The 19777-nt window shown below is 40.0% G+C and overlaps 1 protein-coding gene across 2 annotated transcripts in view; it reads right to left on the bottom strand.

The window, feature by feature from the left end:
• Positions 1–319: 319 nt before the first annotated feature.
• Positions 320–19777, bottom strand: part of ARFGEF3 (ARFGEF family member 3) — a 173317-nt gene continuing 153859 nt past the window's right edge. For both annotated transcript variants that reach the window (XM_027551679.1, XM_027551680.1), the window contains 3 exons: positions 17867–17988; positions 9741–10959; positions 320–7976 (listed from right to left, as the gene is read on the bottom strand). In XM_027551679.1, coding sequence (XP_027407480.1) covers positions 7785–7976; positions 9741–10959; positions 17867–17988 — 1533 coding nt within the window. In that variant the 3' untranslated portion in view covers positions 320–7784. The remainder of the gene's footprint in view (positions 7977–9740; positions 10960–17866; positions 17989–19777) is intronic.

The raw sequence follows: 19777 nt of genomic DNA, 5'->3' as shown, positions 1-19777 counted from the left end.
CAGTATTATATATAATATAGCTACATAGACAGTATTATATATTATATAGCTACATACTCTATTATATATAATATAGTATTGTATATAATATATAATGCTATGTTATATACATTTTTTTCTTCAGCTGTATTTTCTAGGTGTTCACCAAATTATCAACAGTGACCATCTCCAAATTATAGTTGGAAGGGAGAGTTTCTTCAGAGTAGTGAAACACCAAAGAAAGGAACCTAGTTCATTTAGCAGAATTCTGTAAACAGGATATTTACATAGATTATTTCAATATATTTATTCAGTGAAAAAAATGGTTTCACATACCAGATTTTTTAATGCATCTGAATCTTTATTCTACAACACAAGCAACATAAATACAATATCTTTTAAAATATTTTCTCTTTAGAATTTTCATTTTCACCTCAGATAAAATGTACACAAAATACACTTGCAAGCTTGCTTACAGGAACCTGTTTAACAACAGACAGATTATATCAAATCAAATAGTTATATCAACATATAAAGGACAGTAGTTTTCATTTTTTAAAAAATAAATGTGACCAACCGACTGAATAAGAAGGCAAAACAAAAGCTGTACTTCCTTGACAAGTCCTTTGGGGTAAACAAAATGCTTCAAGGCTCCTGGTGCAGGGGATTGCAAAGATGAGTTTTGCATTCTATGGATAAAATGGTATACTGACTCAAATCATTATGGCTATACCAAGCTTCAGTAATTTATAATTTTCAAAGAAAACAAGTCTAGTCTTTGGCATAATACAAGAAAGGATAAAAGGACCCTTACCACCCATTGGCTTTACACTTAAGACTGGGAAATGGTAGTAGGGGAACCGATTATAACATAATTTATCTAAGTCTATTCCTCTTAGAACAGCAGGAAAATCATCTCTTGGCACAATTAGGGCAAGAAACTTACTGTTGGCTCTCCCCTCCCACTAAAAACAAATCAAGAAACAAAACCAGACAAAGCAAGCCTTTCCCTCTGGGCACTTGCTCCTGCCCCGATCATGCCGTACCTTGGGATTCTACCACATGGTTTCAGTTCAAGTGAAACCCCAATACCAAAAGCATTAGCCTTTGTCCAATTTTACCTATTTTGTGGGAAACCAATTTTTATTAGAGCAAACTACTTCCAACAAAAATCAGATGAAAGACGTCAGAGGGAGGGACAGAGTTGCCTGCACTTAACCATGAGGCAGCCACGGTGGCCACTGGCGGCTGGTGGAGTCAGGGCCATGCACTTCCAATGTGAACAGACAATATACTTCACATGTTAGTTCAAAAGACCGGCATTTAGATTCCTCCCTCCCCTTTTTGGCACCAGTTGGTAAGACAAAAATTATTTCTAGAGATTAACTTTTAAAATTTAATTCAATATCAGTTATTATTAAAAGAACTAAATGCACACATAATTTCCAAAAATTATCATGGGAAATGCAACTGCCATAGGAAAGCTTCAATTATTTCCATCTGCCGAGGCAAAAACTTCAGTCCTCGATATCACTGACATTGATATGCTTTCTCATCTAATTCTAGTAAATATAGTCCTTATTTTCCACTTACATAACAGTTTAAATAATGTCAGGATACTTAGAGAAGTCTTTAAAGAAACTTACTGAACTAATAAAATTATGTGTAATTAATATGTTTATAAAAGGGAGATTATTTTAAGGTACTTAATTTTTTTCTCTTATATTTTTTTAATAGAAAAAGAATTTGCAAAGTGAATTAAGTGAATAAAGAGTTAGGAGATAAACTAAGGCCCCATTTATATGTAACATGATTAAGATTTCACTGTACTCCCAAAACATACCGATGCACTTTGATGTTTTTCTCATCATTTGGAAGATGAGATAATAGATATGGTCTCGATTGGGTAGATATGTGCACAAATATAACATATTTACCGTAAAGTCCTTAAAACAGGCACATATGCTGCTCAGAAAGGAGTTGGTTCAGTATGCAAGTTCCCATGAAGCCATTTGGTAGACTCTTTACAGATACACTGGAAATTAAAATATTAATTTACACCAGACAGTTAAGTGAAAAATGAAGGCACATCCAGTAGTATGATACCATCTTGATGTGCTGATATTCTGGTGACAGATGAGGGATATAAAACTACTGGCAAGGGAGCAACTACTCAAACATTTCTAGAGCCAGGAGCCAAGGTTATGATGCAATCAGCATGGAAACATCTCATCAAAACTGTGTGGACAGAAGAAATTAAAACACTACATACTTTAAAATCACCTTCAGTACAAGTCAAAAAGTCAACATGATACAAAAGGTTGTCCATAGAGTTAATGTTTCTAAATACAAAGACGAGAAACTCACACTGATCTCACTGTTCCATAGAACGTATACATTCATTGTCTTCTAGCTTGTAAAAATCAATTGTTGGCATGATAAACCTGGAAACTGGGAAGATCGAACAGGAATGCTGTAGAGAATCCAAGTTGTCTGCCCAAGGGGAAGTTCAGTTTTTCTCTAGTGCTTGATAAGTTAGGCTGATCTTAAAGGGAGTAGTTAGAAACTTTGTCCAGGCATTGGTTCTGAAAGTGTGGTCCCCAGATCAGCAGCACTGGCCTCAACTGGAAACTGTTAGAAAATCAATGCAAAATGCAAATCCGTAGGCCTACTGAATTGGATACTCTGGCATGGGCCCAGGAATGTGTGTCTTAACCCTCCAGGTGATTCTGACGTGTGCTGAAGTTTGACAACTACTGTTGTAAAGTCATAAGATACTAGACAACCACTGCTTGAACCTTTAGGATAGGAATTAACAGTACAAGTAACTCCTGGTGGTTGAAATGGCTGGAGGGACCAGAGGTGGATGGAGTTCAGCAGAAGCTGACTGCAGTTTTATCAGTGAGATGGCCAGCTAGTCTCTCCTTTCTGGACCCCGGCCCCACCCAACCCCCACTTCGCATTATTATACAAAGATGGAGGGGAAAGATTTTGTATGGTGCGAGTGGTGTGTTCTTCAGTTAATTAGTGCCCCTCTTTACAAGGAAATTAGGCCTTGTTCTCAAGCAAGTTTTCTCTTACATTATCCCAGGGGATGATTTTTTTTTTGGTCTATCTTCCCTGAAGTAATCATTGTATTTTGGAAATCTAAATGGTGTTTTAATCAAAAATCTTGATTAAGTTGTTACTTCCACATCAAACACATATATTACAATATAGCCAGAGGAAAGGGATCTCACAGAAAGACAGAGACGAAGTTTTCTAGATTGCTCTACTCGTGAACAAGGAGAACACATTTTTTTTTTGGATGAGGCATAATTATAAATGAGTTCTTTATCCAGTTTCATACATCTTACCATATAATAAGCTCATATATCCAATTAAAAAGTGCTTAAAAATAGTCGTTTGCTTTTTAAGGCCACACTAAATCTCCCTAAATGGTACCCAAGCAGATGTAAATTCTGTCATCCACTTAATGCAATATGTTGGATTTTCCTTTTGCCTGTTTCCTTATCTACAAAGCAAGTAGACTATTTAGGTGTTACAGTATATGTTACTATGGATAGTGGCCTGATGCCCGCAGTACTTGAATCTTTAAGCTATCCTGTCTGACTAGCTGTTTCCTCTTCAGAGAACGCGCATTTTGAAAAATGGTCATTTTTTTGTGCATATTCCCAAAGTTTGATGATGACCTACCATTTAGTCCCACTTACTTCCTAGGGAAGCAGAGAGGCACTGTTGGCTACAGGGCACTTTATTCTGAGTGATTAAATGGTAATTGAAAAAGGTCAACAGATCCTTTCATTCCAGACACCGACCGTCATGTTTTTCTGTATAACATCTGGCCACGGACAATATTATTTTCCAATATTTCCACCTAATTTGGTGAGTTTTTAAAATTTCCACTGAGGATCTACTTTAAATGTTTAGATTTGGTTTCTTTATATTATATATGACCGTATTATGCCTAAGCACTATCTTATTCTTTTTAAAATTCGATATGAAAAATCTCTATAACACTGTAGATAGGGACATCAATGAACTATCTTCAGCTTATTTTAACTGTTTAATTTCCTGAAACACTGAAGTGTCTGCACACTTAGACATGGTGTTACAGAGAGGCCTTGGCCTTTGAATTCAGAAATGTCTCTTTAGCAACCAACTTTACCCTTTGAGTTATCTTGGACAAGTTTTCTGAACCTCTCTGGGTCTGCATCCTCATCTGAAAAAAGGAGGACTACAATACTTGTTTCACAGTGTTCTTGTGGGAGTTAAATATGGTATCTAGGTTAAGGTCCACAGTCTCAGAAGCACTCAGTGATATCTCCCCACCCCCTGCTGTTTGTAACCTCTTGCTACTATTATCAACTCCAAACAAAGGTCTTCATTTGCTTAGTTTCATGGGACTGAAGACATGAACACATTTTTCTTTCTGAGAAAACTTTCCTACGTGAGCAATACTGTGATGTATTTGGAGAAGTCAAAAGTGTCTATTAACATAATTGCATTACCTTCTTATAGTTAAGGCTGTGTGACTTTCTCAGCTGACTTTGTATAAGCCCTCTCCTTAGAACAATAAGAACAGCAAAGCCTAGTGATCATTGTACCAAGAAGTTTCAATTTAAAGGTACTATGGAATTATGTTAACATTTTGGCATGTTGGATTTAGTCTGAGCTGATAGATGTTAGTATCTGCGCTGGTCAGTCAAATAGCCTCAAAGTGGTAAACAGGTGTCCTAGTTTTGTATTGATGGAGAAGGCAGAAAAATAATCATAAGGGGAGAGATGACAAGAGGGTGTAAAGAGGCAGCCTAAGCATCTGTAAAAGCTGATCAGAAGATGCACGAGGTAGGAGAGATGCCGTGAGCAATTTATTGGCCCTCCCTCAAATCTCCCGTGGCAAGGAGTAATCTGTTGTAGACTGTGGTGTAACTGGCTGGGCTGTTCAGTCAGGAATTCTTCTGCACTTGAGTTTTACAGGTGTTTCTTCAAGTTGGAAAAGATGAACACTTTATGAAAATATTAGAAAAAGAATAAATCTCAACCATAGGGTAACACATTTTTGGCAGTAAATACAGGCAATTAAAAGCAAGGTGCAAAATCTTATTCTGCTTAGATCTGAAAATATATGGTACTAGCTGTTGAAACTACAAAGACTTGTCTTGACCTTGGTCTCTCAGAGACCATGGGAGGGGATGAAAGAGATGTGAAAAGGCAGAAACACCAGGAAGAATGATGGACTGACGGGGCACTCTGGGAAGAGACCACTCAACTAAGGGGTTTTTAATTATCTCTTTTTCCCTGTGAAGATTTGACTGACTTCACCGTGACCTGAAGTACTATTCTTTGGAGATTATTTGCATCAAGCAATGTCCTTTTTGAAAACTGCTGATACCTCTGAAAAGTATTACTGTGGCTTAGCTAACTTTCCAGCTGAAATCTGACATGGATATGGTGCACAGTGCATGCTGGGAATGGAGATGGGCTGAAGACCACTGTAGGCCTAGGGGTGGTCTAGAGAAAAGACGATGCGAGGGGACTGAAACCCTCTGACAAAACTGTAGGTAGAGAACAGATGTACATTCTCTCATCTTTTATTCTTGGGACCTGTAATTAAGCTGGTACTAGAGCAGAGTTTGAATACAGTGTGGGGTAAACTTGTTTTCATAACTGCACCATGGATCCCGTCATAGAGAATAAATTCTGATTTCCAAGCAGTTAACAACTTCTAGAACATGACATTCATAAATGGAGACTGGCTTCCTTAGAACTTTTGTACTTTATAAAAAGTGCTAGGTATAAATGTTTTGTAATTAATTTGCTAATACTCTGCTTTGCTGAAGCTCCTCTCTCACTTCCGTAGCTTGTGGAATACTCACAGGTTCACGGGCAAATGAACCTTAGCTAAGCTACAAAAAGAAAGAAAACAACCATGTGTATGGCTTTCGTTAAAAAAAAAAAAAAGTACCCAACTTTGAATTCCACTTAAAAAATATACAAAGTCAAAAGTACAGCACACAACTCACTGCTATCCCAACAACTCATTGCCTGTTAAGATCAAATTGTTCATCTGTCTCTAAACCTGCACTATTGTCTAATGAGCAAAAGCTGAAGGCAAGGAGTGTTTTGTGGAACTGGAAACATGTCTTCTGAATTCTGTGGTGATCTCTAGATGGCATAGCGAATGATAAGGTTTTCTACGTTAGAATGCCTGAATAAATCAGGGAGCCCTGTCTTCCTCTTAACCTTGTATAGAGTTCTACATTCCCATGGAAGACAAAATTTAAAAATACTAACACTGAATAAAGCTGTCGGTTTTAAATCCTTACTTCCATACTGAAGAGTTGATGCTTTAGGGATAAGATGTTCAATTTTCAGTAATTATTAGGAGTTGGGAAAATTACGACATATATCTTAGCAACTAACTCTTTAGAATGTGTATGAGTGGGCTTGACTGAGGAATTGCAATCACTTTTATAATTTAATATTAAATACACTGTAAATAATAAGACAAAGATTCCAAACTGTTTAGTGTTAATGAGGAAAAAAAATATCTGCTTAAAACAATGGCCTGAATAAAAAGGCCTCAAACAGATGGCCAATCTATTTGCCAGAGAGGAGAAATATTTTAAATTGAAAAATGTTATTTCCTAAATTTCATTCTATGACCTTTTCTCCTGTAGTTTTATGTTATTTTGAGACTACAGCATATATGAACGACACTATTCATATGATTGTTGTCTAATACTTTCAGACTTAAATGGTTTCATCATCTTTTGTCCCACCCCTTCCAACTGTCTTCCTACCCCTATACTTCCTGCCCCCTTCCCTGAGAAGTCAGCTCACTGGACGGCAAATTCTCGAGTTCCTTTTTTCCAAACATGTTGATATAAACTGAGTTGTTTTGTTTTCTTAAAAACCAAATGTTATACCTTATATTTGGATTATTGTGGAGCATACAAATGTCTGTGCAACAAGGAGCTAAGGCACCATTTTTGCTTTCCCTTTTCATTTCTTGCCTTGGGAGCAAAAGCAAAGACTAGTGGGACTGTCAGGGTGGCCAGTCAAGACATTTGGCGCTGTATCAGCCAATACCACTGGGTACTGTGCATCAAAGGTTTCCATGCCACAGGCTTAAAACCCTGCCAGGAAAGAACTTTCCTCCTGTAGAAGCAGGGACATGAAGGCACAACAGTACCTTACATGAAGTTGGCGAATACCAACCAGAAAATCTTGACAACCTAGGAACAATTTTGAAATATTCTGGAATATTTTACAGAGGAAGTGAATCTTCCCTTTCTTCATTAGGACACCCAAGAATACATTTTTCTAACTGTTTCTTCCCTGCCGAACTCATAATCATAATATATATCTTTTTCCAATTAATCCTGTCTGTTATGAGATGTCTGCGTGTACATCAGCTTGACTTACCACCAGATATTTCTTTAGCTATTGCATTTTTTAAAATAACGAATCAGTGGATCAATGTAGTGTTTTCATAGGAGTGGTCCTTAAAAGTGACCCATTTGGGGATAACAGTACAGGCAAATGCATTGGGAAGTAAGATTTAGAAATGAGTCAAGGAATGTAGACTCTTCAGAAACGCGCTGCCAAATTAGAGTATCACTTGTGTCATCCACACATAACCGTAGTTTCCAGAATAGCCCCAGTGCTGATTAGTTAGGGACGGACGGGGTGTTCTCTGAGACACTGGGGCTGGTGGTGAGGAAAATGCTATCAGTTGGATTGGCAGACATACTTTAAACCCTCCTAGCATTTTTCCTCGGGCCTGGAAGGTGGGTCTTCTACATAATGATGTCATAGACACGGCCCACTCTGCCGAGCCATTCTCTCACAGCCTGGCGAACTCTGATGTCAGTCACGTGACAGGTGAGCTGGCTGATACACGGAAACACTGCTGGCTGGAGGGCTGTGAAGGTCTGGTCTGGGAGGATCTGAATCTGATTGAGGACTGTTAGCACCATGTTGGTCCATGCCTAAGAGAAATGAATTAAGAGAATGAGCAGTTTTCTCCAGTGGTTTCATTTGTACACTTGAGTCTGGCTAATCTGCAAATGAGTTTTCTCAGGCTTCCGGCTTCAGTAAGTTAGTCTTTACTTTAATTTAATGTGCTTATAATTAAATGTCAGCTTAAGTTCATATATATAAAGGGTAGCAGAGACTCCTCTAACATTAGGAATATCTTATTTTCAATTTTTACAAAGTACAAAATTCTTATTCTTCAGATGTTTAAAAAATCTCTTGGCTTCTCATAATGAGAGTTTCATAGGCCATAAAACACTTAATCAATAGCCTCTATAACACCTAGAAAACTTGGAAGAAGTCTTCCCTGGTAGCTCAGATGGTAAAGAGATGGCAATGCAGGAGACCCAGGTTTGACCCCTGCATCAGGAAGATTCCCTGGAGAAGGGAATGGCAACCCACTCCAGTACTCTGGCCAGGAGAATTCCATGGACAGAGGAGACTGGTGGGCTACAGTCCATGGGGTCGCAAAGAGTCAGACATGACTAAGTGACTAACACTTTCACTTTTTGCCTTAATTTAGGATAACTTCTAAAATTATGGGGCTTCCCCAATGGTTCAGCAGATAAAGAATCCTCCTACAATGCAGGAGACACAGGAGATGCGGGTTCAATTCCTGGGTTGGGAAGGTCCCTTGGAAAAAGAAATGGCACCCCACTCGAGCATTCTTGCCCATGGACAGAGAAGCCTGGCGGACTACAGTCCAAAAGGTCACCGAGTCAAACATGATTAAGCATGCGGGCATAGCATAGCATCTAAAGTTATAAGCAAATCTCCAACACATGAAAAAGCAACTATCATTTATTTGTCAAAAAGGTCATCTGTTAAAGAATAACCTTACATCTCAATCTGGATACTTTCTCAAATTTTGTCTAAGATAATTTTTGTGGATTCTGAATTAAGAAGTTTTAAGTTCTATGTCCAAGATACATCAGTGCAAAAAAGTAGCTTGCAAGATACATACTAATTTCAAATTTATGTTCATTATAAGAAAACACTCCTGTATAGGCTTACAGAGTCCTGCCCAATTGCTCCTAACTTACTGTGCCTGCAACAGAAATCTACAATTTAAGATAAACATCCAGATTATTTCTAAAGGGTCCTGGATGAATCTAGATTCCTCTATTTCTTTTCCCATCTCCTCTTTTCTTAAATTGAACAAAATGGTGCCATTATTCTTTACTTCTCAAGCTTATTTTTGGGATGTACCATAGAATTACAATTATTAAATATATAAAGGAATAGGAACACTCTGAAGAACGAGAATTTTGTGCTCAGAATGGGCTAGAACAACGATTCACTGGAATAACCACATAATGTGTACTTTCCCTTTTCCATTTACGTAAGTTTTCCCAACTAGAGAATTGCTTCAGTGCTAACTTCAAAGGGGAAACTCAGGACTGGATGCCAGTTAAAGTCCATTCATTTTCTAAGCTTTGGAGTCATCTTATTTACACAGCGGGGGGTGGGGGGGGGAGGAGGGGTCCTAATTCTGGATATTCTGGACAGTATCTGTTATAATCCATAAAAAGAATTTCTGAAATTATCTGAGAGTAAGATTTCAGTTTCACAAGGATATACTGATGGATCCTATATCTTGGAGGCTCGGGACGTGTCTGAGTGCTCCCAGAGGGGGGACAGGTGGATCCCTTGTACCTAGCCACCCTCCTGCATAGCCAGGCGCAGCCCTTTGCATCCTCTGGTGAGCGGGGACCCACCTGGATCTGGGCTTCTGCGTCCCTCGCGGAGACACTCCGGGAGCTGCCGGTGGAGCCGGAGCGGGGCCTCTTCTCCTGGCGCAGCAGCTCAGGGCCGGCGCTGAAAGAGTGCCGCATCTGCCCCTGGTCCATCAGGTGCTGGGGTCGCTGGAGCAGTGGGGAGCCTTGGCCCCTGGCGCCCAGCACCTCTCCCTTCTTCTCCACCTTGATCTCTTTGGGGAAGACAGGCAGGTTGTGCTGCTGTTTCCTCCTCTTGTACTCGGTCATCAGCTTTGAGATGGTCTTGTCGGCTGCCATGGTATAGATTTTGTTGCCCGCGTTCTCCCACCACTCCTTCTTGCGGCTGGGATCCTTCTTCTCCACCTTGGGGCTCGGGGGCAGCAGCAGCAGCTCCCCGCTGGTCCCCCTCAGGCTCAGAGGCTCGCCCGCATGATCCCGGGTCTGACTGCGGTCATCCTCGGAAGGCGTGTCTTTCCCTGAGAAGCCCCCGGTGGAAGGGGTGGAGGACTCCGACTGGAAGGAGGGAAGGATGAAGAAAGGGTCACTCTTGAAGATTGGGGCCTCCTCCATACTGTTTTCCAGGTCCAGGTGCATCTGGATGTAGTTGTTACACAGCTCCATGCACAGCTTGTGAAGCCTCTTGACCAGCCACACCCAGTCCGCGTTGCTGACGGGCTGGACGCTGAGCGAGGGCATCCGAGCCCTCCACTGCCTCTTTTCTTTGCCTCTTGGGGGGCTCACCTGGGCAGTCTCCTCAAAAATGTCTTCATCTTCTGATGAACACTGCTGGGACGAATCTGTGCTCCTCTCATCGTCCTCAAAAAGGACCTTCTTCACTTGGTCAGCAGTGATGGTTTCTTGGTTGCTAAGAACAGCACAGACCAGTGCGTGGAAATAAATGTTGAAACTCATGGCAGACTGGCGGTAGAGGTTGGCAGCGCCCCCTATGCCAGACACTTTCTTCAGCAGGCACTTCAGCCCTGGGCTGGTGTCAAACTCTCTGGCCGTCCTGTAGGAGTCCAGCAGAAGGTCAAAGATGACGGCCAGGTTCTGCATGGAGATGTATCTGAGGAAGCCAGCCAGCTTGGTTTCTGGCCCTTGGATCTTCTCCTCCCCAGGAGAGGGGCCTTTGACAAACTCTTCTAATAAGATATCATATAAGTTCTGGAGTAATACTTGATGGGATAGTAAACTCACCACAATTTCCCTGAAAGAAACACTTCAAATGAAAGAAAAAAAAAAAGTATTGGTTAAAAGCCTGCTGCCTTATATGAGTTACCTTAAAGCAAAACCAGAATGACTAGACAAAATGACAAACTACTTGTATTTTAATGTCTTTCTTCAAAAAGGACAAATTTTTTGGATGACATTACAGGATGACAAATCATAAATAATGGAATTCCTGACCAAAAAAATTCTAGGAGCTATAGAATTAATGTTATGATACTGAGTTAACAGTTGTCAACAAGCCTTGGGAAATAGAGCGATTTTATAAAAACTTTTTAACATAGGCACAATTACAGTATATAACCTGTTTTCTTTTGTAGTTATGAGTAGTAAACAAATCAAGAAAACAACAGTTTCTGTTGAGTTATATTAATTTTAGGCTTCCCAGGTGGCACCAGTGGTAAAGAATCTGCCTGCCAATTCAGGAGATGCAAGAGACGTGGGTTTGATCCCTGGGTCCAGAAGAACCCCTGAAGGAGAAAATGGTAACCCATTCCAGTATTCTTGGCTGGAGAATTCCATAGACAGGTGGGCTAGTCCATGGGGTGGCAGAGTTGGACATGACTGAGCAACTAAGGGCAACAAAACACTAATTGGCCTTTAGCCTACCCTTTGGCATTTTTCCTTAAACCCAAGGCTTTTATTATTTTTAAAGTATTGGCTGAGGAATTTTTAATAGAAAAATTATAATTAACATTATGCTTGGACCTTTGAGTTCATTTCTTTTCCTCAGTTTCACTTTTCCTTGCCTTTCTATGAATGAAGTCTTTATTTCACTAAGATAGGCTTAAGAGCTTACAACCTCTATTATGCTACTTATCTAGGGAATTCCAAGAAATAGCTAATTGCAAGATTCCACAGTATTTTTTTCTCCAAAAGCATGATTTTATTTTGTTCAGGGATAGCCTCTCAAAGTACAAAGTCAGGACATGATAGTGTGTTGTACAGCTCCTGTGTTGGGTGAATATATATTTACAGTTTTTAGATCTTCATCAATCTGCTGATCATTATGTAGCATCCTTATTTGTCTCTTGTCATAGTCCTTAAAGTATTTTGTTTGATATGAATATTGCTACTCCAGCTTTCTTTTGACTTCCATCTGCGTGGAATACCTTATTCTATTCTCTCTCTTTCAGTCTGTATGTGTCCCTAGATCTGAAATGGGTCTCTTGTAGACAGCATGTGTACAAGCCTTGTTTTTGTATCCATTCAACCAGACTATGTCTTTTGGTTGGAACATTTAACGTATATGTATGTTCTGAGGCTTCCCAGTGGCTCAGCGGTAAAGAATCCTCCTGTGATGCAGGAGACGTGGGTTTGGTCCCTGGGTTGGAGAGATCCTCTGGAGGAGGGCATGGCAACCCATTCCAGTATTCTTGCCTGGAGAATCCTATGGACAGAGGAGCCTGGCAGGCTACAGTCCATTGGGTCACACACAGTCGGACACGACTGAAGCAACTTAGCACTCACCATGTGTATGTTTTTAGTGCCATTTCATTAATTGTTTTGGATTTGTTTTTATAGATCTTTTTTCTTCCTTTCCTCTTTTGTCCTCTCGTGATTTGATCATTCAATTTAGTATTGTGTTTGGATTCCTTTTACTTTTTTGTGTGTGTATCCACTGTAGATTTTTGGTTTGCAGTTATCATGAGGTTTTGATACTGTAACAGTCTATACATAAATAGGATTGTTTTAAATTGCTGTTTTTTTAATGTTAATTTATTTACTTCCATACTGGGTCTTTCTTGCTTTGTGCAGGCCTTCTCTAGTTTCAGTGGTCTACGGCTACTCTCTAGTCTCAGTGCATGGGCTTCTCACTGAGGTGGCTTCTCTTGTTGCAGAGCACAGGATCTAGGTGCACAGGCTTAGTTGTGGAACATGAGTCCAGTATCTCCGAGGCATGTGGAATCTTCCCACACCAGGGATCGAACCTGTGCCCCCTACACTGGCAGGCAGATTCATCAGGGAAGTCCCTGCTGGTGTTTTAATTCTGAATGCATTTCCAGTTATCTTGCATTTGTGCTCTCCTGTTCTCATGACTGCTAACTTCGATACCATATTTGTGTGTGGATGATTTCCTACCTTTATTGCATGTTTGCCTTTACCATTGAGCTTTTCCTTTCATAATTTTCTTATTTCTAGTTGTGGCCTTTTCTGCCTACAGAAGTTCCTTCAGCATTTGTTGCTAAGCTGGAGTCTTCCTTGAGGGCTCACACCAACAAGTACTCCCGCAGAATGACTGCCATAAGTGTTCACATCGAGCCACACCTGCCCCTTGACTGCCTTCACAGGAGACGCTCCAATACTTGCAGGTAAGTGTGGCTTGATCTCATAAGAGAATGAGGTCATTGCTTTTTTCCTCTGGTTGCTATCCACTTGAGGCCCTGTGTGTACCCTCTGAGAGTGGAGTTTCTGTTTTCCTTAGTCTGTGGAACTCCTGCAATCAAATCCCACTTGTTTTCAAGGCCACAATCTCTGGGGCCTCATTAGCTCATCTTCCTGTTGCCAGACCCCCAAGCTGGGGGGCCTGATGTGGGGCTCAGAACTTTTACTCCTGTGGGAGAACTTCTGTGGTATAACTGTTTTCCATTCCAGTTTGTGGGTCGCCCACCTGGTGTATATGGGATTTGATTTTATCACGATTGTGCCCCTCCTACTGTCTTCCTGTGGCTTATTTGTCTTTGGACACAGGGTATCTTTCTTGGCAGGCTGTTTTTTTTGTCCATGGTTATTCAGCAGTTAGTTGTGATTTGGGTTTCTGGAAGAAGAGGTGAGCTCACGTCCTTCTGCTCTGCCATCTTCAAACTCAAAGTTCTAGAATCGTATTGAAGTTGGTTTGTAGGCACCAAACCAGTTTTCCAGGACCAAAAATGTTCATGCTTTAGATGCGTATGTATAAAAGTTTTATTTCTTCCAGTGTGTGATAGAAGAGATCCAAACATTGAAAAGGTTTAACTTTAGAGGTATTATAGGGCTAACATTTTCAAAGAAAGAAATTGATAATTTTCAGCATTCTAAAGCAAACCTAGAAGAGAAAGCATTCACTCAGAACAGGCTAATTCCTTCCTTGCATCCTTTTCTGTCAGCAATGACGTGGAACTCTGTGGGCCTTGGATGTGCACTTGGGGGAAGTGGGAGAAAGTGAATACTCTCTAGACATTGGACCAGATCTCCTGGTTGAAAAGCAGACGCAACTCACCAGTCATGAAAATTTCCTAATCAGTGTAAAGACCTGATAAAGCGACATTACAAGTGAATGCTCAAATACTTGGTGATTCAGCCCCTTTTGTTTGGTTGGATTCCTGTACTAAGAAAATATTTGAATTCATCAGTGTGGCTTTGGGTTTATGGTTTCTCATTCTTTTCATTGCTCTTAGAATTTCATGAAAATAGCTTAGATCATGTTGCAAACTAATTCTCATAACTGGATAAAGACAAAATTATAACTCATTCATACTATAAATCTGTTCATATTTTTTGCTTTATTCTTTTTACAGTTTTATTGGAGTACAATTGATTTACAGTGTTGTGTTGGTTTCAGGTGTATAGCCAAGTGCATCAGTTATACATATCTAAAAAAGCGGATTTAAGTATTCTTTTTCCACATAGGTAATTAGAGTATTGAGTAGACTTGTGCTATACAGGAGTGTGTACATGTTAATACCAATCTCCCCATGTATACCTCCCCCGTAACCATAAGTTTGCTTTCTACATCTGTGACTCTTCCTGTTTTGTAAATAAGTTCATTTGTGCCATTTTTTTAGACCATGAATTTACTTTTATAACTAGCAGGAAAAATATTTTAACTAGCAAAGAAGGAAAAAAAAAACCCTCCCATGCATTTTTGAAAGGCTGACTTTGCCCTTTGCATAGTGGTATCTCAGAGACAACACTGTACTTTCAGCAAAAATGGAATAAGTTCAAAGAACTCACATAACCCCTTGTAACAAATCACTTACTTAAGCAACTTTTTTTGTGGCAAAATGTATATAACCTAAAGTTACTATTTTAACTATTTTTAAAAGTTCAATTCATGGGCATTAAGTACAGACACAATGTTGGGTAATCATCACCACTATCTATTTCTACATCATTTTTCATCATCCCAAACAAACTCTGAACCAATTAAAAAATAATTCCCCAATCCCTCTCAATGTCCCTGCCACAGAAGTAACTTCTGGGGTGTTATCAGGAGACCTGAATACGTACTCTTCTGAAGCAGCAGCTGTGAAAGCCACCAGTTTGGTCTACTGCTTCAGGTCTGCAACTATAGGACCCTAAGAAGGGAAATCCTGTCACTTATCTGGCCTCCCCACTGCCCCATAAATCTTCAAGGGACAAGGCAGTGCCTTATTCATCTTCTTGTTTCAGGGCAAGTATATGGTGAGAGAGACACTCAAACAAAATAAGAAAAACCAGGTTAGTGCCGAGTGTAGGCACCCAGAGGAAATAGTCTCCAGGAGCAATGGCTCTCACACCTCAGCCTCTTTCCACTGGCAGCCTGGACTCCTGAAGTAAGACGCATACCCAGGGAGTGTGTGTGTGTGTGTGACTTCTGAAGGTATAAGCAGCCTAGCTTAGGAAATATTGCCTATTACCTGAGAAATGCAAAGCCCTTTACCAGCAAATGCCTAAAGAGAGAGTTGATCAAAGCCCTGTCAAAGCATCCTGTCAACCAAGGTATTTCCTTTGATGCTTTGAGAGATAAATTTCTAACTGAACATGTTAAAAAGGACAGAGAATCCCCCTTAGGTTTAAGCCACATAATGCAGCAATAAGAAAGCCATGGGGAAGAAGCAGTAATACTGAAGAGATCAAACTTTCAGAAAAGTATTGAAACAGTGAAATAACTCTTTATAGATCTGCAACTCTTCTTCATCATCTATGCTGACAGGAGACAAGACAGATCTGGAGCAAACAAAAATCAACAGGTAATTTTTATCCAGCACACCCTTTATGAGGGGAACCTTGAAGTGGAGAAACTTACACCTTCCCTTCCTGCTTCTGATGCAAGGTGTACAGGCAAGCCAGCCTCCAGACAGGGTAATTTGGAGTGAACTGCTTAACAAGTGGCTGACTTAAAACATGCTAATATCAGTAGCAGAGATAAACAGATTCACAGTTAAAAGTACATCATCAAGCTCAAATTAAGATTATGGGGCTTATTTAAATGTCATGGGGTTGTCAATGTCAAAATGACTTAAAAATGAAACCCAAATTTCTCTTAAATGCTACAATCTGGTTTTAGTTATCTATTTTTTTTCCTCCCATGGGTGATTTCGATTTGGACCTCTTAGGAGGCACCTAACCATCAGATACACAAACTTTTCTTACATCTAACTCATTGTTTTTTTCTTACATCTAACTCATTGTTTACTACCTTCTATGCTAAGAATTGCCCCTGTGAGTGAGTCCAGTCCAACAATGCAAAGCATTCAAAGAATTTTAGAGAATGTTTTTAGGCATAGTGGTCTCTACTAAAGAATTTAATACACTTTTCCTGTTTTGCTGAAACTTCATTGAGGGGGTAATTGTCTATTAAATCTTAACCTGTTAAAGCCTTTAAACCAATAACACAGCAATACTAGGTGATCCTGTTTTTTTCTATGTTTTATTTGTAATGTGAATTCAGCTTATTCCTTTTTCTCCTTTTACTTCAAAAATTATTTTAGCAGGAATAATTGGCTGAAGGGACTAGAAATATAAATAAAGAACTAAAATTTAAAAGTAGATCAAAGCCTAAAGATGTGGAAAGGAGTGTACAGCCATTGGTACGTAGAACAGTGACCTGCAGTGGAGGGAAGCAGGTAGGATCGGGAGGAGCACATGGGATATTGGTAAAGTTCAGTGGCAGGTTCATTAGTTATCTCATTTTTATTCATGGTCTATAACTTATGAACCTTCCACATAGTCTTTTGTATGTACCATATATGCTTGACTAAAAAATCAGTACCTAGAAATTTTACCCAAATTAGGTGTATTAATCAAACTGGTATATTAACTGCTGTAACTTTTGAAAAAATCACACTCTTTCCCTTAAATGGGAAAGGACACAGGTACTGCACTTGGCCAGACCTGGATTTGTCTGCTGCTCCGCAGTCTCCCTGAATGTTTCCTCATGCACAGGTGGATTAGTGTGTCAGAAGTTTAAAAATGGAAACTTTCAGTCATTGGCTTCATTCTAAACTCTAGGAACAATCATTTTTAGGCAATATGACGGTATTTAAAAAGGCAAGTTTCTTGTGGCACACACAAATCTTTCTCTATCCTAACAACTTTACTGCTCATGAGAAAATATCTCACTGAAATAGTATGGATCAGGCCTCAAATTACTTTTTAAAAAAGGATTATTAAAAAAAAAAGCCACAAAAAGCAGGAAGAAAAAAAGGATTATAATATGTACGATGCTATAGATACATTGAGTTGTATCCTCCCCAAATTCACAGAAGTCCTAACGTCACAGAATATGTACTCGGAAAAAGGATCTTTAAAGAAGCAATTAGGTTAAACTGAGGGCATTAGTATGGACCCTAATCAAATGACTGGTGTCCTTATAGGAAGAGGAAATCTGGACATAGACACAGAGGGGAGACCACGGGAAGGCACAGGGAACAGGCATTCATCTCGAAGTCAAGGAGGAAGGCCTCCAAAGAGACCAGAACTGTGAGAAATTAAATTTCTATTGTTTAAGCCACCCAGTACTTTGTTATGGCAGTCCTAGCAAGCTAAGACATGTGAAATGTGGGAAATTAACAGTTTTGTATGAAAACCTTTGCTAAGTGATTCCCCAGTTGTTTTCAGCATTCTCGGCTGAAGACTGAATTACAATGAACAAGAGCTGGGAATAAATGACCTTTCCTGTTGGTATGTGCTCTCCCTGTTGAAGTTTAGCTGCTTACCTTTTCTTGGTATGTCCATTTGGCTTCTCATCAGGAGGCAGTTCAATAATGAGCTGACAGGACTGAGCATGATCGAAGTTGTTTGGAGTCTTTGGTGAGCACTGGGTATCCAACATAAATACCTGCACAGGTAGAGAAAGGTACAGTTCAGAGTGCCACCATCCTTGACCTGCCTCTACCAGGGATCAGCTGGATGGATGTTCCTCGGCCAGAGGCGTCCTCATTTTCTCACCTCTAAAATGAGGTCAGTGATGGTTTCCTACTTGGTATGTTTGTTGAATTAAATGAATTAATAAGTGTATTAACACACGCAGAACACTAGAAAAGTAAATATTCCATAAATGTTAGCTGCTGGCACTAATAGTAATAACACTACTGCTTCTACCACATGACAAGTCATTACGTTCCAAACAGCAAGGACTGACATTTAATATTAAGAGTAAATAAAAAGGGGCTATGTTTGCAAGAGATCTTCTCTGGTTTAGAGGTCTGTTTGGTACATCTATCCTATGCAGGAATGGGAAATTAATTGGGACCTCTCCTTTCAGGACAGCGATGTGGCCATGTTACTCTATTAGATACTGGGAGAAGTGACTTAGAAAATAGTAACCACTGCTTGGATTCTGATCTAAATGATTTCATTTGATGTTATTTAATTCACTTTCACAACTTACCTTTGAAAATGAGTGTTTTTAAAGAACTTTCTCTTCAAATTTTGTTGGTGGTGGTTTAGTCGCTAAGTCATGTCCGACTCTTGCTAACCCATGGACTGTAGCCAGCCAGGCTCCTCTGTCCATGGGATATCCCAGGCAAGAATACTGGAGTGGGTTGCCGTTTCCTTCTCCAGGGGATCTTCTGGACCCAGGAATCAAACCCAGGTCTCCTGCATTGCAGGCAGATTCTTTACCAACTGAGATATGAGGGAAGCCCCAAATTTCGTTAAATTATCATAATTGAATATTGGGTACTCCTGCCTGGAAAATCCCATGGATGGAAGAGCCTGGAGGGCTGCAGTCCATGGGGTTGCTGAGGGTCAGACACGACTGAGCTTCTTCACTTTCACTTTTCACTTTCATGCATTGGAGAAGGAAATGGCAACCCACTCCAGTGTTCTTGCCTGGCGAATCCCAGGGATGGGGGAGCCTGGTGGGCTGCTGTCTATGGGGTCACACAGAGTCGGACATGACTGAAGTGACTTAGCAGCAGCAGAAGAAGAGTGAATATGGAAGGAAGGTTTATGCCAGAAGAAGAAAGACATATTAGGAAATGAAAGATTCATTAGCTGTTTTTCTCCATTAATAATCTATTTCAGAACAGGATTCCATTTTCTCGCTATGTGGTAGGATGTGGTTGAAAAGACCATTGGAGGCACATGGAAAAATTCTGCATATAGCCAGCCAGGATAGTTTCCTACTTGGAGAAACCACCCCTCTGGAGGCCCACACTCTTGCCTTCCCCTATGGTTCCTGGTCAGACTCACTGCTGAGCGGAGGGATGTGCTCAGCAGATGAAAGGGAAACTGAAGGCGGGAGGTTCTAGTCCCACGTGCTGAGCTGAGGAGCAGACAGACTTGACAAGAGACTTCTCCACTGACAATGTGAACATGACTGAGTTCTTTACATTGATTGATAGGGCATCCTGGGTTATCAGTGTGCTGAGGGGAGATTCTCTTAAGAAGTTAAATAGATTTTGTAGAGAAAGGGAACTTTTGAAGATAAACCCCAACGCACTTCATTTTCCTAGTGCATATGCATTTATAAAAACTGCTTAATATTTTAAACACTTGTATATGTAAATTATCTTCTGCATAGGAAAACACAATTCAAATATGTCTGTTGCTAATTCATGATAGAATTTAGCCCATTTTTGTTCTTCCTCTATTATGAATAGACCTGTTATGAATATACATGA

The sequence above is a fragment of the Bos indicus x Bos taurus genome, chromosome 9 (assembly GCF_003369695.1).
Source record: "Bos indicus x Bos taurus breed Angus x Brahman F1 hybrid chromosome 9, Bos_hybrid_MaternalHap_v2.0, whole genome shotgun sequence".
Classification (NCBI taxonomy): Eukaryota; Metazoa; Chordata; class Mammalia; order Artiodactyla; family Bovidae; genus Bos; species Bos indicus x Bos taurus.
This window is presented reverse-complemented; position numbering and strand designations above follow the sequence as displayed.